This window comes from Formica exsecta, unplaced genomic scaffold (assembly GCF_003651465.1).
Source record: "Formica exsecta isolate Colony F162 unplaced genomic scaffold, ASM365146v1 scaffold293, whole genome shotgun sequence".
Taxonomy (NCBI): domain Eukaryota; kingdom Metazoa; phylum Arthropoda; class Insecta; order Hymenoptera; family Formicidae; genus Formica; species Formica exsecta.
The window spans coordinates 78,191-96,827 of record NW_021850188.1 but is presented as its reverse complement, the minus strand read 5'-3'; the positions used below and the strand labels follow the sequence as shown (position 1 = coordinate 96,827).

The 18,637-nt window shown below is 32.6% G+C and overlaps 4 protein-coding genes across 4 annotated transcripts; 2 read left to right on the top strand and 2 right to left on the bottom strand.

Annotated features, from left to right (window-relative positions):
- The first annotated feature begins 1,574 nt into the window (after positions 1 to 1,574).
- Positions 1,575 to 9,548, top strand: LOC115237375. The gene is made up of 4 exons (XM_029810369.1): positions 1,575 to 1,975; positions 5,029 to 5,290; positions 7,044 to 7,455; positions 7,882 to 9,548. The coding sequence occupies exons 2-4, from the start codon at positions 5,041 to 5,043 to the stop codon at positions 8,375 to 8,377; spliced, it is 1,158 nt and encodes a 385-aa protein (XP_029666229.1). The 5' UTR covers positions 1,575 to 1,975; positions 5,029 to 5,040; the 3' UTR covers positions 8,378 to 9,548.
- LOC115237376 (39S ribosomal protein L40, mitochondrial) lies at positions 9,422 to 10,836 on the bottom strand. The gene is made up of 5 exons (XM_029810370.1): positions 10,689 to 10,836; positions 10,422 to 10,505; positions 10,156 to 10,326; positions 9,818 to 10,013; positions 9,422 to 9,717 (listed from the first exon to the last, which is right to left on the bottom strand). The coding sequence occupies exons 1-5, from the start codon at positions 10,721 to 10,723 to the stop codon at positions 9,595 to 9,597; spliced, it is 609 nt and encodes a 202-aa protein (XP_029666230.1). The 5' UTR covers positions 10,724 to 10,836; the 3' UTR covers positions 9,422 to 9,594.
- A 114-nt stretch (positions 10,837 to 10,950) lies between these two features.
- Positions 10,951 to 14,324, top strand: LOC115237372 (TRAF3-interacting protein 1). The gene is made up of 9 exons (XM_029810367.1): positions 10,951 to 11,367; positions 11,441 to 11,553; positions 11,619 to 11,933; positions 12,492 to 12,859; positions 12,960 to 13,088; positions 13,165 to 13,408; positions 13,514 to 13,639; positions 13,708 to 13,793; positions 13,945 to 14,324. Exons 1-9 carry the CDS (start codon positions 11,115 to 11,117, stop codon positions 14,093 to 14,095), a joined length of 1,785 nt encoding a protein of 594 aa, XP_029666227.1. The 5' UTR covers positions 10,951 to 11,114; the 3' UTR covers positions 14,096 to 14,324.
- Positions 14,222 to 16,943, bottom strand: LOC115237373 (RNA polymerase II-associated protein 3). The gene is made up of 8 exons (XM_029810368.1): positions 16,685 to 16,943; positions 16,244 to 16,366; positions 15,905 to 16,149; positions 15,608 to 15,818; positions 15,268 to 15,549; positions 14,894 to 15,190; positions 14,628 to 14,820; positions 14,222 to 14,534 (listed from the first exon to the last, which is right to left on the bottom strand). The coding sequence occupies exons 1-8, from the start codon at positions 16,826 to 16,828 to the stop codon at positions 14,446 to 14,448; spliced, it is 1,584 nt and encodes a 527-aa protein (XP_029666228.1). The 5' UTR covers positions 16,829 to 16,943; the 3' UTR covers positions 14,222 to 14,445.
- Positions 16,944 to 18,637: the final 1,694 nt, after the last annotated feature.

Genomic DNA, 18,637 nt, shown 5'->3' with positions numbered 1-18,637 from the left:
CTCGGGCAGATCCGGTCGCAACTATATTTGGTTTAATATTCGACGATCTTTTGTTCCCCACACAAACGCAGAGATATCTTTTTCGGAGCGAGTGCGATCGACGATTATTTGTCGAGACGTTACATCTTTATTGTGGGTCACTGCGTCGAACCGCGAGTCTTTCTAAACTCGCTGCGAGACAACGTAAAATTAGCTTCCCAGACGGCGACTGGCCGATTCTCCCTCGATGTGAGCGAAAACATGCGTACCACGAGAATCGGGTCAATGACACGTGAAATATGCATCTTCAAGGGTCGGACATTCAGATTTCATATTTTTAATTGATATAATTTATTATGTCAAGAAAAATGAGAAATAAATACTGTGCAAATAACGATGCAAATACGTCCCACGTTTAAGAAACCCCTGCAAATAACATTACAATTATAGATATAAATGTCCAACTACTGTTTATTTTCGTGACACTGTGTTGCACCGGAATTAGTTTCACGTGGTCGTGAAAATTGTCAATAGTCACCACGCAATCATCGGTACTAGGAACCAGCGGAATCATCAACTATAATAATCGTCGCTTTCTGCGTCTGTAGTGAATGACGCTCGTCGCCAGACAATGAAATTCAGCACGCGGAATTCTCATTGATGTTTCGCAGATATTAACTCCTTCTAATTTAGTTTATTGCGCGAAATAATTTTTCAGTTTATTTATAGATTTAATAATTCTTTTATGCGAATGCGCAAATTTTCATATCATCATTTCATGCGCGTGATATGAATATTTGCAATATTACAGAGTAAAAAAAAAAATTTATAATAAATTTGTAAATAACACATACTGCGTGTGTGAAATATTGTCTCTTTTTCTCTTGATAATATACTATATACTACATCGAAAATGAACGAAGTAAAAGAGAGAGAGAGTTTGCAAAATTTAATATATTTGATAAGATTTTTGTATTATTTGTGTGTGTGTGTGATAGCAAAATTATATAAAATCATAACTTTACTTAATAGATATAAAATCATAAGGTTTTTAGCAATCGCGTCATATTTAAAAAAATAATGATCTTTACGAATCCGATGGACTAAAATATAAAATATATAGATAGGAAATAAGAAAGTTGATCTGTAGAAAATGTTCATTTATACAATAATTTCGAAACATATATGAGACTTTTAAAAATTATCACTATGACAACTCATAATCTATAGGAAGCCGAAAACGTGAATGGTCTCATAGAGCCGCGCGTTCGCCACTCAACCGGATCGGACGAGGGCCCACGCGTATTCCGCACAGAAAGATACACAGGAAAAATCCGTGAGGGAATTTTCGCAGATCGGAAAACGCGTCTGACGCGACATCGCGCCTCTGCTCGCTAAGAATAGCCGAAGAAATTTGCGTTGCTCAACACCGATGCCAAATTCTCCCTCTCCAGCTCTCCCTCGCCCTCCTCTCTCCACTTCCGTTCACGTTCTTTCTCTCTCTATTTGCACCTTCCTCACCTATCCTATCTTTCCTCCTATTTTTATCTTTGTATATCTTTCCTTTATATACTCTTGAATTTTATTTTTCCTCTCTTTGTTCGGTCTATTTCTTGTTTTCTATAACGATCATCGTGTTTCTTCTCTCTTGCGCCATTATCTCCTCCCTAGCTCTCTCGTTTTCTATCACATGCATGTACGCACGCACACAGTTCGCCCTGTCTCGTTGCTCCGCTGATACAAAGACCGACAGGACGGTCAGTATCGTACCAGTTAGCATTCATTTTGGACGTGTGATCTAAGAAACGGCAGCGGCATATTCATTCCACAGTGAGATCCTGAAGAGACGCGTCCCTTGAAAGTGAACTCGGATTCTGATAATACTGAAGAACTATTAGAGAATTTCGAGGGACTGCGAGGGAATTTCTTCGGTTCTCTCGGAGTTTGCGATTTACTTGTGAAGAATTGAATACGCTTTCTCCGTCGTAGTTTGATAGTAAGTATTATTGACATTTATTCTAGCAATCGAAAGCATATTATTGAAATTAAATTTGTTAAGTATTAAAATGTAATCGCATTATGTTAAAATAGAGGTCTTTTATAATTATATAATATTTTTATATTAGTAAGAGTAGATTAAACCTTTCTCTTTTGACAGCGATTTTTTAAATCTTGGTAAATCTTGATCAAGTATAAAGATCAAAAAGAGTCAATTAAAAAGTAAACTGATAATAACAAATTATTATTTAAAAAGAAATTTGATGATAAGTCAAGAGTATAGATACGTGTGTCGGAAGAGGGAAATGCATCATAAGACCCGATTGCATCGGATCTGCGATGATTGCATATTTAGAAGTTTCTATCATATGTTTGGAGCTAAATGCGGTATCTGATTCTGCGTCTTATTTACTTCATATACAGATAGCTTTTGATGCAGACGTGAAACAACAGTTAAGTGGATCCGTTTTAATGTTAAATATGCTCTGAGAGTGAAATATATACTCCATCTCTGTTTCTTTATCTCTGTTTAATTTTTTAAAATATAAAACGCGGAGAATAAAAGTTTCTAAATTTTTAACAAAAATAATAGAATAAAAAATGTATAGACTTTGAAACTAAGATTGTACTTATTTTTGGCTATAAAATTCAGATGCGAATTGTAACGTGTTTTCGCTATATGTTAACGATTCGAGATCAGTATATTTTCTCGATGCGCGTGCTTCTGTTTTCAGATTTTCATGAATCAAACTCGTCGAGCAAACATGTTTACAATCAATGTTGACATCACGGGAATTTTGTTTCGCCTGGGCCGAGATATTATTTGATATTAACCACAAAATGCGATTTCTAAATTTTGCGCCAAATGTGCCACGTTGCCTTTGCGGTGGCTAACATGTGATCATTATCGAATCATCTGACATCGCATGTCTTTCGACGTGCATTACCGCAAATGTTGCAATGTACACAAGAACCTCGTGAAAGAGGCGAGAAAAGCTGATTTATAAATAATATAACAGTTAATATTTCAGAAATGGACTATATATGCATAAAAGAAATTTGTCATAAATATTCATGAAATTGCAAAAAATTACAGCAATTAAGTTTGAGATATTCGACAATAATTTTGTAATTTATAATCGGGCAACTTTTTTACGAGAAAGATGGACAGATTTCCACGTATCGAGAATAAATCAGTCGGAAAAAGATAATCTGTTTGATTATCGTCTCGGTTGCCCGCAGACGTCGAAAAATATGGCCCCTGACTCGAGAAGCAACAAACGCCATGCATACCAGACTTTGAATAAACGTATAGAGAGAAAGAAACAGGATGGTCGGTGTAAATCGTGAGCGCAAAACGGAAGCATTGCTTTTCCAAGAGAGAGAGAGAGAGAGAGAGAGAGAATCATATGTTTGGAGCTAAATGCGGTATCTGATTCTGCGTCTTATTTACTTCATATACAGATAGCTTTTGATGTAGACGTGAAACAACAGTTAAGTGGATCCGTTTTAATGTTAAATATGCTCTGAGAGTGAAATATATACTCCATCTCTGTTTCTTTATCTCTGTTTAATTTTTTAAAATATAAAACGCGGAGAATAAAAGTTTCTAAATTTTTAACAAAAATAATAGAATAAAAAATGTATAGACTTTGAAACTAAGATTGTACTTATTTTTGGCTATAAAATTCAGATGCGAATTGTAACGTGTTTTCGCTATATGTTAACGATTCGAGATCAGTATATTTTCTCGATGCGCGTGCTTCTGTTTTCAGATTTTCATGAATCAAACTCGTCGAGCAAACATGTTTACAATCAATGTTGACATCACGGGAATTTTGTTTCGCCTGGGCCGAGATATTATTTGATATTAACCACAAAATGCGATTTCTAAATTTTGCGCCAAATGTGCCACGTTGCCTTTGCGGTGGCTAACATGTGATCATTATCGAATCATCTGACATCGCATGTCTTTCGACGTGCATTACCGCAAATGTTGCAATGTACACAAGAACCTCGTGAAAGAGGCGAGAAAAGCTGATTTATAAATAATATAACAGTTAATATTTCAGAAATGGACTATATATGCATAAAAGAAATTTGTCATAAATATTCATGAAATTGCAAAAAATTACAGCAATTAAGTTTGAGATATTCGACAATAATTTTGTAATTTATAATCGGGCAACTTTTTTACGAGAAAGATGGACAGATTTCCACGTATCGAGAATAAATCAGTCGGAAAAAGATAATCTGTTTGATTATCGTCTCGGTTGCCCGCAGACGTCGAAAAATATGGCCCCTGACTCGAGAAGCAACAAACGCCATGCATACCAGACTTTGAATAAACGTATAGAGAGAAAGAAACAGGATGGTCGGTGTAAATCGTGAGCGCAAAACAAAGAAGTGTTGATAGAAAGAGAGAGAGAGAGAGAGAGAGAGAGAGAGAGAGAGAGAGAGATCAATCTTTACGAAGATCTTCGTGAAGAAAATTTTTCGCGGTCAGAAATAGTTTGAAGCGTCCAATATAGAGAAGCGAGTAGAGATGCAGAAGACTTAAAGATCTACGTAGATAACTTGCCAAAGCATGTCGCGCGAACGATTTTTGGCTGCACTGAGCGACTTGAGCTCTCAATGTAGTTCTTCTGGCATCTCGAGCTTGTCATTAAGCAATTAACCGGATTTATAAATTCGCGATTAACTCGCAATTAATTGAAATTTATCTTCGAAATTAACTGAACAAAATTCTTAGTAATATAATATTTATTTCGACCATTTTTATTTTGTAGCCTAATATTTGATATTTTTTTCGTTCTTGAAACAATGATATCTAATTAATATTTAATTAATCTAAAAGTATTCCCTAAAAACTTTAAATATAATTAGACTCTTCTTCTGATCTAACATTTCATTTTTGTCATTTGTTGCGTTTAACGCGACATTCCCGAATTAGATCTTTTATCGATTTTAAAATTTAATGCAAATTTTCAGGAGAAAATACATTAATAAATAGAGATAAATTAATAGAGATATTTTTGTTTAATTTTTCAGGACGGCTTGGAGATGGGGATGATAGCGCGAGTAAGGCGTCGAGTCCGCGCGAACTCGTTGACAGTTGACAAGGAAAAGACAGCGCAAAGTGTCTGTCTTCTAAGCGCGGTCCTTCTTCTGCCCTACTGTCCGCGCGGTCCATTGCCGCTTTTACCATCGCCTGCGCCAGTCTTGTATTCAGCTCTCGTATTGCCAGTGGTCCTAAGCGCGAATTATAGGTACCCGGTCCCAACCCTGAAGACTCTCGCCGAAGCGGTCAAAGGTATAACGAAAAAATAGATAGTTTAACGTTACGTTCAACCTCTCTTTTTCTTTTTTTTTTCCACTTTAATTATAACTTTTTGATTTTATCTTTTAATCTTTTAAATATTTTAATGAAAAAGAAGATGTCTAAAAGATTATTTTGTATTTAGATTTAATCTTTTGATTCTACATAGAAGCAAGAACTCCAAGAAGTGCAAGAACTTTATTACTTTTTTATTCTTTTTTGAAATTAAAAATTAATCCTTGACGATTATTATCAGTATATGATTTGTTTCTAAGTTTTGAGTTTAGCACCGGTTAAACTTGAAGTTAATATATAATTATCTAAAAAAATAAAATAATTTTTTAATTATTATATACAATCCAAAGATTAAATCTATGAATGTAAAATATAATCTCTTTTGAAACTTTTCTTTTCTTCTCTAGAAAAAAATTTAAATATATAGATATCCAAACAAATCTTGAATCATAAATAATATACATTTTCAGAGTATAATCTAGGTTTAAATTCTATCTCAGTAGTGTACGACAGTAGTGTCGTAGTATCTCAGTATTCGCAAAATATCAACGGGATATAACGAACATATCCGAGATATAATAGAATGTCGGAATAGAATATCGTACACACACTCTCTCTCTCTCACAATCAGTGCAATAGCCCCATTCCCTCTGTCTATCTTTCTCGCTCGTACTTATCAGAATCAGCTGGTAACAAGTTCGCAATTATTTACGTAAAGCACGCCCTGTCACGTTATTCAGCAACTTGTCATCCTTTGGATAAAACCCCTAACGGGGGGTTGGTCGCCACTGTTCGGATCCATCTCCGGAAAATCACTCACAATGACACGCTCTCGTATCGTGTACTGTGCTCTCTCTCTCTCTTTCTTTCCTCTTCGAGGAATGAAAGATGAGCCTGATGATGAGAAAGAACGGAGGAGGATCTTTTCGCGACGAACGCATATCAATGTGTTCTTATGCGTAATAATAACGAGATGTCGCGTGTCTGCGCGTTTCTTTTTGCTCGCCTCCGCATGCTCGTCGGTGCGAACGTTAATGATAATCTTCCCTAATAATTATGCGGACGGCTATAAACGTTTTTGTTCGATCGACGAAGAGCTGCACGATATAACTTTTGAGAATTGCCTTCGTCACGTGCTCGATCTCTGTGTATCTATAAAATATGGAAGTCGATTAAAACGCGGGTTTACGATCGCTTGCTTCGATCATCTGTGATAGTTGTCAACCGGTAGATATAAATAGCCAGGTAAACGTTTTTGTATAAAGACGAGAATAAGACCAATATGAAAATTGAAGTCATCGGTCTGCGTTAGTTACTTCATCATGTAAAAAAATTACTCTTTTCATGTCGCGTTTCTTAAGTTATAATTTGGAGGTATATATTAAGAAACTTTCTTCAAACGTTGTTATTTAAAAGTATAAATAAATTACATTGATTATACCTCTTCTTGAAGAGGTGTACTCGAAGTTTACATTTTCGGATTATAATTCCGATCTTGATATCTCTAAAGTGTGATGTGAGAAACGGATTTTGAAAATCGATCGTACAGACTTCATTAATTTTATCGCCTGTTCATTAAGACTCCTTCCAATCCCCGTACATTTATATATAAAGAAGAGCCCTCTTTTTTTAAAATTCTTATATAAGTCAGTTCCTAATATTATGAACATAAAGTAAATTCGAATCTTTTTCATTGTACAATATCACAAGCATGGCGATATTATTGTTGAAGGCGGAGCGAAGAAAGCCTGGCAACCCCTGAACTGTTTCTTGAAACGGTTGTACGGGCCGGTGGATCGCGCGGAGAATCTCTTCCTGAAAATGCGAAATTTCTCCGTGATGGCGAATCAGATAGTGTTCCTGATGCTGGCCGATAAGGTGCTGCTGCCGCAACAGAGACTGACTTGCCTATACACGCTCATGTTCTACAACGTGATAGCCTACTGCGTGAGCTACATCAAGGAGCTAATTCAGAAGGAGGACTGGTCGCCGTACGTCACCCTGACCGAGCGGTCAAAGATAAAACATCTCGCCATGTCGGCCACCAAGATCGTGCTCGAGTGGACCAAAGCAGTTACATTCGTTGTCACGTTGACCTTCATGCTCCTCGTGTTCGGATTGGAACAAGGCCTCGACCATTACAAGTGAGTAACTCCATTGTTCGTTACATGTAGCAATTAACAAATATTACAATTGTCTTTTTCCTTATAATTGCTTCCGTTGGTCATCTAATTAATGTGACCAAATGTGCTTAACATCTCATATTCAGATCAATGTGAGAGATAATAATTTCCCTCATTTCTGTTATTATTTCGTTTATTATAAAAAGAATTAATAATCTAGATTTGTATGTATACAGGGTTTTAAAAAAGGGTAAAATATTGTAAAGGGATTTAATATACTCAAAAACAAGTCGAAAAGTCTTAATAAACAAGCTGTGTTATTTTGGGGCATACTAAATCTCCTAAAAATATTTTATCTTTTTTTTTAAACTTGTATTTAAATTTCTTAATTATTTAGTATTCTAATGCGTACATTGTAATGCGTTAATATTTATATGCGTCTCGCAGACCCTCGTTGATCTATTCGGTGATTACATGGATCTATTACTCGGCAACGGAGAAGGTCTTCGTGGAGATGTTCCCGACGATTTTGGGCTTCTTGCAGTTAGAAGCGCTGGAGAATATCGAGAATCTATATGCGCCGGTGATACTTCGCTGTTTCACAATTGTCATGTCGGCAATCTTCAGCATTCTGCTGTTGCCATCAGCCTCCTGGAGGTTCCTGATGGTCGCCACATATCTCAATGTATATCTAAGGTGGAAGGAACTAATGCAGAATTCAGGCGCGGTGCTGCGGCGAGAACGCGAGCTGTTGAATAGATACCGGAAGGCGACCATCGAAGAGCTCGAGAGATTCGACGATGTGTGCGCAGTGTGTCTGTGCGGGATGATGAAGGCCAGAGTGACGCCCTGCCATCATCTCTTTCACGCGGACTGTTTGCGACAATGCCTCAAGACGAGCGACAAATGTCCCATGTGCAAACGCGAGCTCAAATTCGACTAAACGACAAGAAGGAATATTCTTTTGATCGTCTCCAGAGATTTATAAGGCTTTCGAAACATACCGTCGAAGATGATGAAGAAAGAACGTCTCGAACATTTAGGATGACGCTTTTATGTTTAAAAGATTTAGAGACGCCCTTTATACGTTTGGGTATAAAAGATTTACGACGTCGTTGGTGCCCAAAGGATTTACGACATTCTTTACGATATCTAAAAGAATCGGGAGAAATTCTTTTAGACACAACTTATATTGCCCGGGGAAGGAATCAGTGAAAGGAAGAAGCTTGCGATATTATAGAGCATGGATAATATTCGCAACGCTTGGAATGCATGTTCCTTTAGAGATTACTGTGATATAGATCAGCAGCACTGGATAGCTTAGAATTATACACCGGACATACATTTTATTATCATGTCGATCAATTCGTGGCTGAGCTGACACTCGTAATTCGTAACTTTAATGTAACTGGCGAATGGAAATACGCTTACTTTGTATTACTATTTTTCGTTAATGTAGTAGCGTTGATGTAGTATCGATCGAGAATAAATTGCGAACTACGTCGTTTATATGCATATCTGTAAAATACTCTTTTTGTGTTGCAAAGTATACTATACTCTATCTCCACTTTTCTCCTTTTATGAATTTAAACAGCTTTGTTACAATATCTCATGGAAAATTATTTTGCAAGATTGTTGATAGAATTAGTGGAATTTAAAATGTTGCAAAGTTTTGTACTCGCTATAATTTGGTTTTTAAAACAAGTGATAAAATAAACTTGTAAATCATATGACGTATGCAATTAAGATTAAATAATATTATATTTCTCTGTAAAATAAGTTTCTATAATTTACATTTATCTCATATTTGAGATAAAATATAGTCTAATAAAAATCCATCCTTTCAAAATTTATAGCAGATGGAATAAATCCTTATTCTATTAAAATTCTCAATATATTAAAATATGCGTTTTTTGAAATAATTTGTTACATATTTGAGCAATAGATCTTTTAGGGTGAAAAAAAAAGAAAGAATATTTTTCCTTTCTTCTTATATTAGATCTACCTTATATTTGCTATTGCTTCCTATATTCTATTAAGCTTATATAACATTTATAAATGTGTAAATCCATATTTCAATGGATGATCTGAAAATATATGCTTTATTTACATACAAATTTTCAGAGTGTAATTCGTTCTCCATATACAGCAACAAATCTCTCATTCCTCTCCATCATATTTCCGAGTTGTGTCTATGTATTCTCCATCTGGGCTATCATAATTTTCTATTGCTGGCGTTTTTAACGAACCTTTGGCTATATGTGGCAAGAGTCCTAAATCTACCTAAAAATATAAATGTACATCATGGATTAAATTGTATTACCAAAAATAGAATAATAATGCAAATTTTATAATTTCCTCAATAAATTAAATAATTAATTACTTGTATCGCTTCTCGATATAATTCTTCTGATTCTGCTTTAAGTTCGTCAAGTGCTCTCTGTTGCGAACATAATATAGAATCTATTGCCTGAACATCAGTTAAATGCTGTATAGTTTTGTATCTAGTCCACTCCTTTTGCAGTAAGATTCTAGATTCTTTTTCCTTCTTTGATAGACAAAGCAATCGCAATCTTTGTCTGAAATTAATTTCTACAATTAGTATTATATATACATAATTAATATAAAATTAAAACACATCACTAATTATATTTGTCTCATATATAATTAATTTCAAATAATAAGTTTTCAACATAAAAAGAGAGAGAAAGAGAGACTTACGGTCTTTCATCTATTAACTTAAGTGGTACTTCTATCTCAGGAATTGGTTTCAGTTGTCTGGCAACCTTCTCTAACCTACGAATTTGTTTTTCTATCTTTTTTTTTCTCCTTTCCTCTCGTGCTCTGATAATCGCAGGATCTAATCTTTTCTTTTTTTTCAACGGTTCTCCCCTGCAGAGAAAATTAAAGTTACAGTATAATTATAGTACATGTATAATTGACACTGCAAATATTACAATGATATTTTGACAAGATTTACCACTTACATGAGCGCATTACTGACCCTGAAGTACAATGGATTTGTACATGCCGATATATTTCGAATACCGGGTATAATATGTGTAGATAATCTGAAAAGAAAGTAAATATATTTAATGAATGTCTACATATCAAACTTGTAACACAGATATTTCTAATACAATTTCGGTTAAATTATACCATTAGCAAATTCTCAACAATTGTTGGTTAGTTGGTTATTGTTAATTATTTGGATATTATTATACAAATAATTAAAGTGAGGGAGTCATAATTACCGTGAAAATACAGGCAATAAATTAAAAACATTCATGTTTGTAGGATAAATTCCTTGCTTTTATACAAACTACTACTCCGATAAAAATGTTACAATGTCACTAGATGATAGTAGTAGCAGTACTGCCATCATCAAAATTTATAAATTTACTAACTATTAAAATTTCTAGCGTGTGCATCAGTTTGACACTACAAAAGTTTCCAATCGTTTGATTGGCCAATCAGGACAAAAAGAGAAAAAATTTATTTTCTCTGATCAAGCAAACTTCAAAACGCTTCAAAATTTTCGTAGTGTCAAATGAAACGTATCCATTGATCGCAGTTCTCACGTGCATCGTTACTTAGCAACCGTTTGACATTACATTGAATAGGATCATCGCGAGTATCGTACATCTACATATTGGGCATGATTAAAAAGAAATCTCACAATGACGGACGGAGTGCGAACCGAAATGATAAAGAAAACACAAGATCAGCTCGGAAAATATTTCAAGAAGCCACCGTTAACCGAGAAATTGCTCCGAAAACCGCCGTTTCGTTTCCTTCATGATATTATAACGGCTATTATTAAAGAGACAGGTTTCTTAAAGGGGTTGTTCACTGATGAGGAGTTAAATTCGGATAACATAAAAGATAAAGAAGCAAAGCTTGCCTTCTTGACAAAACTCATTGATGTTGTCAGTGAGTAACTTTATTATGTTATCACATTTTATCGCTATAATAAATATATATGTAAATATTTAATGTGTTCTAGAATTAATTTCGGGTGCTAATTTAACAGTCAGAGCAAGTAAGATAATTTCCGGACAAGAGCCGACAAAGACAAATGAATTGCTGCAAGCTATTGGAAAATCCCTTGACAAAAAAGTAATATATTTTTAGATAGAGAGACTTTTTTTAAATGTAAAATAATAGCATATCTATTATGTTAGGTCAGTAGCGCAGAAGCGATCGAGCATTATAAAAAAAGTTTACAGAAGAAAACAAAAACCGAGTCAAAATCGAAATCTACGATTAAAGAGGAAACTTCAAAAAAGCCCGCACCAAGGCAGGCATCGCAAACGAGAAAATCGTCGGAGAAAGATAAAGTCTCGACGGAGCGAAAGAAAAGATCGTCTAGCACAGGGAAAGTAGTATCGGGTGAAGCAAAGAGCATCAATGAGAAGCCCAATGAGAAAGGAAGAAAAGAGAATAACAAAAAGGGAAATTTGAAAAATGTTGAAGCCATAGATATCCCACCGGCTGAGGTAAAAAAAAAAAAATTTAAATCTTGCTTAATTAAATATTGCTAAAATTTATGGAGTAAATTGTGCCAACTTATTAGACAGAATTGAAAAAGATTTGTTTTTTTCTGCACTATTTAAAATTCACAAAGTACTTACTGAAGAAAAACAAAAAAAAAAAAAAAAAAAAAAAAAAAAAAAAAAAAAAAAAAAAAAAAAAAAAAAAAAAAAAAAAAAAAAAAAAAAAAAAAAAAAAAAAAAAAAAAAAAAAAAAAAAAAAAAAAAAAAAAAAAAAAAAAAAAAAAAAAAAAAAAAAAAAAAAAAAAAAAAAAAAAAAAAAAAAAAAAAAAAAAAAAAAAAAAAAAAAAAAAAAAAAAAAAAAAAAAAAAAAAAAAAAAAAAAAAAAAAAAAAAAAAAAAAAAAAAAAAAAAAAAAAAAAAAAAAAAAAAAAAAAAAAAAAAAAAAAAAAAAAAAAAAAAAAAAACCATCTCTTAATTCTAGAATTCAAACAATTCGTTTTTCGAAAACATGTACTTTAAATTATATGTTTCATTTAATATTATTTATTTTTATTATATTCAGCCAATCGAGGATAAAGTTTCTATTTCGGCGCAAAAAAGAAGGCCTTCTTCATCTGCTAAAGTGAAGCAGAATTCTATAATCTCAGCTGAATCAATGAAAGAAGAACAAGTACAACATCAAAGTTCTTCAAGTAAAATAAAACGTTCAGCGCAAGTAAATGGCTCGCAAGAGAAGATAGCGAATCTACCCTCAGAAACATCTCTTAATAATGAAGAACAAAATAAATTAGAAACGAGCAATTATAACAAAGAAACTAAGAAAAATGGAATATCGGAAGAAACTAAAGAACGTCAACAGAGTGCTGAGAAGAGTGAGCAAATGCCAATATCAGAACTTGCAGGCTCTCAAAATCAAACTACTGAAATGACGTAATGTATTCAAATTTATAAATTGAATACATGAATTTCTTACTGATAATATATATACATATATATATGGTAGATATATTTAACTTGATGCTTGTTTCAGCGTTTTGCAGCAATCCAACACAAGGCCTAAAACCTCCTTAAGACCGCCTAGCGCTAGACCTATCAGTGCTAGGCCAGCTGCTCCCAGGATGAGAGCAAAGACAGATTTCATTGTCAATGAGGAGATACAGTAAGACGGTGATACAATATTTATTTTGTAAGGAATTATTTATATTAAAAGTATAATATTAATTTACGATTTATAGGACACCAATTGGAAATATCAGTGTTATTGTAGAGAACGCTGATTTGAAGGATGACGACGATGCTGAAGATATGGTAGTCGTGGAAACTAAGGGAAGCAGTGGCGACAATTTAGAGAATGGAGATTACAAGATAGATAATCAGCTGATGCAGGAGCACGGGCATCTGGTGGCACAAATCTTAGAGACCCAAAGGGAATTGGTCAACACTGATAATGTTGATGTATTACCGAAGAAAGTGGACATTGTAAGAAGTATTGAAATATGCTATTTCTACATTTTTGTGCAGTAATTGCTGTTGTATTTTTTGCAAAACGTTGAATAGTCCGTTATCAAATATATTTGATTATAGGCGTGGGAATCTGGTTCGAAACGTGATCGAGAAGCAGCAGCTAAGGAAATTGACAAATTACGTGGAACTATACAGACGCTGACGCGTGCGACGAATCCTCTAGGGAAATTGTTAGATTATGTACAGGTAGTATGTTATATGCATACTTTTACACAGTAGTCAACATTTTTTTACAAAATCCTATTTGATATCAGGAAGATGTAGAAATGATGCAGAAAGAACTATTGGACTGGAGAAGCCAGTATCGTCAATTAAGTGAACAATTGGAAAAAGAAGAAAAGTATGTACACATAAAACTATATAATAAAAATATATACATATAAAACTTGCAATATAAGCAGTCTTAGTAATTCTTTAATTTGTAATATGAAAATTAATATTAATTAATTAATATTATTTAATTAATAATGTAATGAGAATTCTTATTTCAGAGAAACAGAAGAGATGATAGAGCCTATGAAAGGAACATTGAAAGAAATTGATGATAACATTAAGATTCAATTGGACAAGATACGTCAAGTAAAGGCACAAATTATGAAAAATGATCAAAAAATTCATCGATTACTTAATGGTAATTTATAATGCGCGTATATTATTTACTGCTGTGTATTAGACTGTAAATATATATATCTTTACAGACTCTGTTGAAAATATATAATTAACTATTTTTCATTATAAATTATATAGCTCAGATATAAAAAATATTTTATGTACAACATGATTTTATTTATCTGTTATATCATTGTAGCACTTAAAGATATAACATTTGTGTATTTCTTGTAAATATTTATATATATTTTAGAATATAGATAAAACTTTTGGAAATCTGAATGTTATGTGTATAATCTGTGTTTTCCTCAAAGCTTTAATACAACTTACCTACTTTTACCATATCCAAAACTTTTCTTTTTAAGATTAACATTTACATCTTATTAAATTTCATATTTATTTTGCAACTCTGTAACTTCTTCCTCAGATATCTTCTCTGATGTTTTACAATATGAGAACATGAGCTTCAAATCTGAAAGTATTTTAAGTTCCATATTACTAAACTTTCTAAATCAGTTATGAAAAATAAGTGTATATCATTATATAATATTATTATATATAATACCTTGCTTTTCTATGTTACTGATAAACATAATGAGAGCTCTAAATCTTTTAACATCACTGAGATTCTTTAAATATAGAAATATAGGTTCTTTCCGTTTCATAAACTCTGTTTTGAGTATTGCTAAAATATCACTAAAAATATCACTTTCCATTGAATCTTGAAATATTTTTGATAAGTTATTCGATGGTATTTGCTAAAAAAAATTGATTTTGCTTTAAATTCTTGAATATGGATCATATTTAATGTATACAAAGTTTATTAATTACCTTTAAATATCTGTATCGAAGATCAGATGAAGTATTTCTTCTCCAGTTTATTACGAATTGGACTGCGGTTTTCGGGATGGGGGATATTTCCATATTTTCAATGAGGTTTGCTTCTGGTTTAGGTTTTGTAATATTTTCTTTATGCTTTGTATTATCAAACTCTATATTTAATAATTCTTGATGCTGATTGTTATTGCATGATGCTTTAATTTCCTTTTCTAAAAGGAAATCATGCTTTCCCTTTCCATAAGGTTTAGTTAAATCTGCCTCTTGCACAGGTATTCTTATTAATGGTTCCTAATTAATAGTAAAATGTAGTTACATTGCACAAATACTGTATGACATTATACTGTATGATATTAATGCAAACTTACTTTTGAACGTAAATGGGGAGGTTTTTCAATAGGTTCTACAACTGCAACATCATCTTTTTCTAGTAGCCAATCTGGAATGCGTGAATCTCTCTTTGATTCTGTTAAACTTACGGTTGTTGATTTTGCAATAGCTCCTACGTTATTTACACTATTCTTTTTATTTTTATCCTCCTTAATATCAATTATTTCTTTATTTGATTTTACATTATCAAACATCTTCTCAGCAATTTTTTTCTCCATTGGTATATTTTTCGCTGTGTCTTCACCAGATATAATAATCGGCTAAAAAATAAATAATATGTATCAATAAATATTAAATTCAATAATAAAAAATACATACTTTTAAGTTTTCAAGTCGCTTATTAATTTGGCTAAGCAAGGTCTTTGCTTCCTTATTGGAAGGTTCCAATGTCAACATTTTTTCTATGTCTTCCTTTGCCTCTTTATACTGTTTCAATTCTATTCTGGCTGTTGCTCGTCTGTGATAAGCTTTGACATAAGTCTTGTCCAATTGTATCGCAGATGAACAATCTGCTTCTGCTGAATACAAGCTGTAATATAATGCATTCAATAATTATGTAAATTATAGAAATTAACATGATTTGAATTTATTAAATTTTCAAGGCATAAGATTTACTTGTCTTGCTTTAAATAACAAAGTGCACGATTGGCATAAAATATAGCATCGTAAGGAAAAATTTTTATTGCCTCGCTGTACGAGGCAATTGCTTTATCCCATTTCTTCTGTTGCACAAAAATATTGCCTTGATTTTTGTGTTCTAATGCTTTGCTGTGATCCTTTTCCAATTCCTCTTTAGACATGGTTTCATCCGAGGAATCATTGGATTGTTCGTCTTCATCTAATTCCTTACACGCTTTGTCCTTTGTTACAATAATAATATTAATCTTTTTCAAATGTTTCCCCAACAATTCTAAACCAGGAACTTGCATGATATATAACATAAATATCACTTACAATATCAAATTTCTCCCATGATGCATAATCATAAGACTTTATTCGTTTGGAATTTTCAGTCTTTTTACTTTCTTTTATCATGCATTTTTTCTTGTTTCTACTTCTGATTGGAGGCAGAACTTTCTGGAATATATATTATATATCTTATATCACACACATTTAAATAAGTTAAATGTATTATCAATATGGATTACAATATTTGCCAACATTTAATACTATACATAAATATAAAATCTAAAATTTAAATATCTTAATGATTTTAGAACAAACTTGTAATATGAATGTATAGTTTAAAATAATTTATATGGTTATAAAGATTTTACATCTATGTTGTAATATTATTCATTTAATAGAATTATTCTTTTATTATATATATTTTTTAACATACAATAATATATTATTGCATTTGTTGCATTATTAACTTTTTGTTTGCTAAAATACCTGTCCAGTGCGTTCATTCAGTAGTTCTTGTTCCTTTCGTTTCATTTGCTCTTCCCAATTTTTCAAGTCCAAAAACTCGCTTTGTAAATCCTCCGAATTGTCCTTTACCTGCTTTTGCATCAAGATAGATTTATCAAGTTCCATGATAAAAAAAGAATTGCTTTGTATTGTATTTCATATGCCGACAATATATTAGAGGTTATAATTGTATAGCTATCAACAGAAATTGACAGAAATGAAATGCGCACAATCTAACCGGAAATAAGTTGGCGCTGGAAGTTCATATTTTTTATTAAATAACAGTACAAACGATTGCTCCTTAATTGCTCCGTCAGAATCCACAATTGCTCCTCTTTTAAAATTAATATGCATTATTAACTTTTTGTTTGCTAAAATACCTGTCCAGTGCGTTCATTCAGTAGTTCTTGTTCCTTTCGTTTCATTTGCTCTTCCCAATTTTTCAAGTCCAAAAACTCGCTTTGTAAATCCTCCGAATTGTCCTTTACCTGCTTTTGCATCAAGATAGATTTATCAAGTTCCATGATAAAAAAAGAATTGCTTTGTATTGTATTTCATATGCCGACAATATATTAGAGGTTATAATTGTATAGCTATCAACAGAAATTGACAGAAATGAAATGCGCACAATCTAACCGGAAATAAGTTGGCGCTGGAAGTTCATATTTTTTATTAAATAACAGCTCAGACGATTGCTCCTTAATTGCTCCGTCAGAATCCACAATTGCTCCTCTTTTAAAATTAATATTTTTTTAAATATTTACAAAAAATTTATCATTTTCACTCAAAAACATATTTCCAATAGTTTTCTGCAACTATATCTAGCATAAAATCATGTTATATAACTGCAATTTTGTATGAGTGGGAAATTACAACTAACGTGAATGTTACATGTAACAAATACGTTATATTACTTGTTACATTCCGTTTTATTATGGCAATGTTACAGTTATGTATCTGTGTTTGCTGGGTTGTCTTTTTTTATAATAGATTTATAATAAAAATAACTATCTTGTTTGTTTAAATAAATAAATACTCAAAATTTATATATATGAAATCTTTATTTTACATGTATGGTATAGAAATGTATATGTATTTCGATCGAAAGGATATAAATATAAAAATGTTGAAAAGATACTTTAATTCCAAATTTCAAATATTTTAATTACTTACAATTAGATATTTTATTTTCTCAAGCCTAATCTAATTTGCTGAAATCAAATTCGCGAAATTAAAAATCGGGCTGTCGTCCTCATCCCCAAAAACAGAGCTATGAGGGCAGTTGTACCGCCCATATTTGATAACATATGCATAGCCATTTATATCATCAAAACTGAGTCCAATGGCAGGTTTTAATATATTTGTACCAGTTGGTTTTGCTTCATCAAAGCGTTTGACTAAATTTTTTGCGTGTTCACCGCAAACGTATAATGTATTAATATCGCGGTATTTGTATTCAACTCTTAGGGCGATGCGTGGCGCCGGGCGTAGAGTCGCAGGCTGGGTAATCGAAAGATTCCAGGTTTCGATTCCGCTCGGGTCCCATCCTTCCATATGACTCAAAAAGAGGTTTTCACACATTATCCTATATAATTCCCCGCGTGTAAATATTGCACAAGATCTTGTGTCCCTTTTGTGCAGCTTTCATCAAAAGTGTCATTGCACCTAATTCTATTAGGTGCATCGACACCTAACCTTTGATGAAAGGTTTCGGTGCACCTAATAGAATTGGGTGCAATGACACTTTTGATGAAAGCTGCACAAAAGGGACACTTAGATCTTGTGCAATATTTATTGGAATCTGCAGCGGATGTTCATGCTCAGACGCAAATTGCAAATTTTTTTTTCGTTTTGATATACTTTTAAGTTGTAGTTTTTTTTATCTTTATATTGAAGTACGAATTATCTATATTAATTTATTCTGTATTATAGGAG

Bases quoted from the DNA above. Each gene is read 5' to 3' on its own strand.
- LOC115237375 (XM_029810369.1), top strand. From the start codon at position 5,041: ATGGGGATGATAGCGCGAGTAAGGCGTCGAGTCCGCGCGAACTCGTTG. The intron at 5,291-7,043 runs GTATAACGAAAA...TTATTGTTGAAG, and splicing joins TCTCGCCGAAGCGGTCAAAG to GCGGAGCGAAGAAAGCCTGG. The intron at 7,456-7,881 runs GTGAGTAACTCC...TGCGTCTCGCAG, and splicing joins CAAGGCCTCGACCATTACAA to ACCCTCGTTGATCTATTCGG.
- LOC115237376 (XM_029810370.1), bottom strand. From the start codon at position 10,723: ATGAATGTTTTTAATTTATTGCCTGTATTTTCACG. The intron at 10,506-10,688 runs GTAATTATGACT...CTTTCTTTTCAG, and splicing joins TTATTGCCTGTATTTTCACG to ATTATCTACACATATTATAC. The intron at 10,014-10,155 runs GTAAGTCTCTCT...AATTAATTTCAG, and splicing joins AAGTTAATAGATGAAAGACC to ACAAAGATTGCGATTGCTTT.
- LOC115237372 (XM_029810367.1), top strand. From the start codon at position 11,115: ATGACGGACGGAGTGCGAACCGAAATGATAAAGAAAACACAAGATCAG. The intron at 13,409-13,513 runs GTAAGAAGTATT...ATTTGATTATAG, and splicing joins TACCGAAGAAAGTGGACATT to GCGTGGGAATCTGGTTCGAA. The intron at 13,794-13,944 runs GTATGTACACAT...TTCTTATTTCAG, and splicing joins CAATTGGAAAAAGAAGAAAA to AGAAACAGAAGAGATGATAG.
- LOC115237373 (XM_029810368.1), bottom strand. From the start codon at position 16,828: ATGGAACTTGATAAATCTATCTTGATGCAAAAGCAGGTAAAGGACAAT. The intron at 16,367-16,684 runs GTATTTTAGCAA...TATATATTCCAG, and splicing joins TGAATGAACGCACTGGACAG to AAAGTTCTGCCTCCAATCAG. The intron at 14,535-14,627 runs GTATTATATATA...AAATACTTTCAG, and splicing joins CAGTAACATAGAAAAGCAAG to ATTTGAAGCTCATGTTCTCA.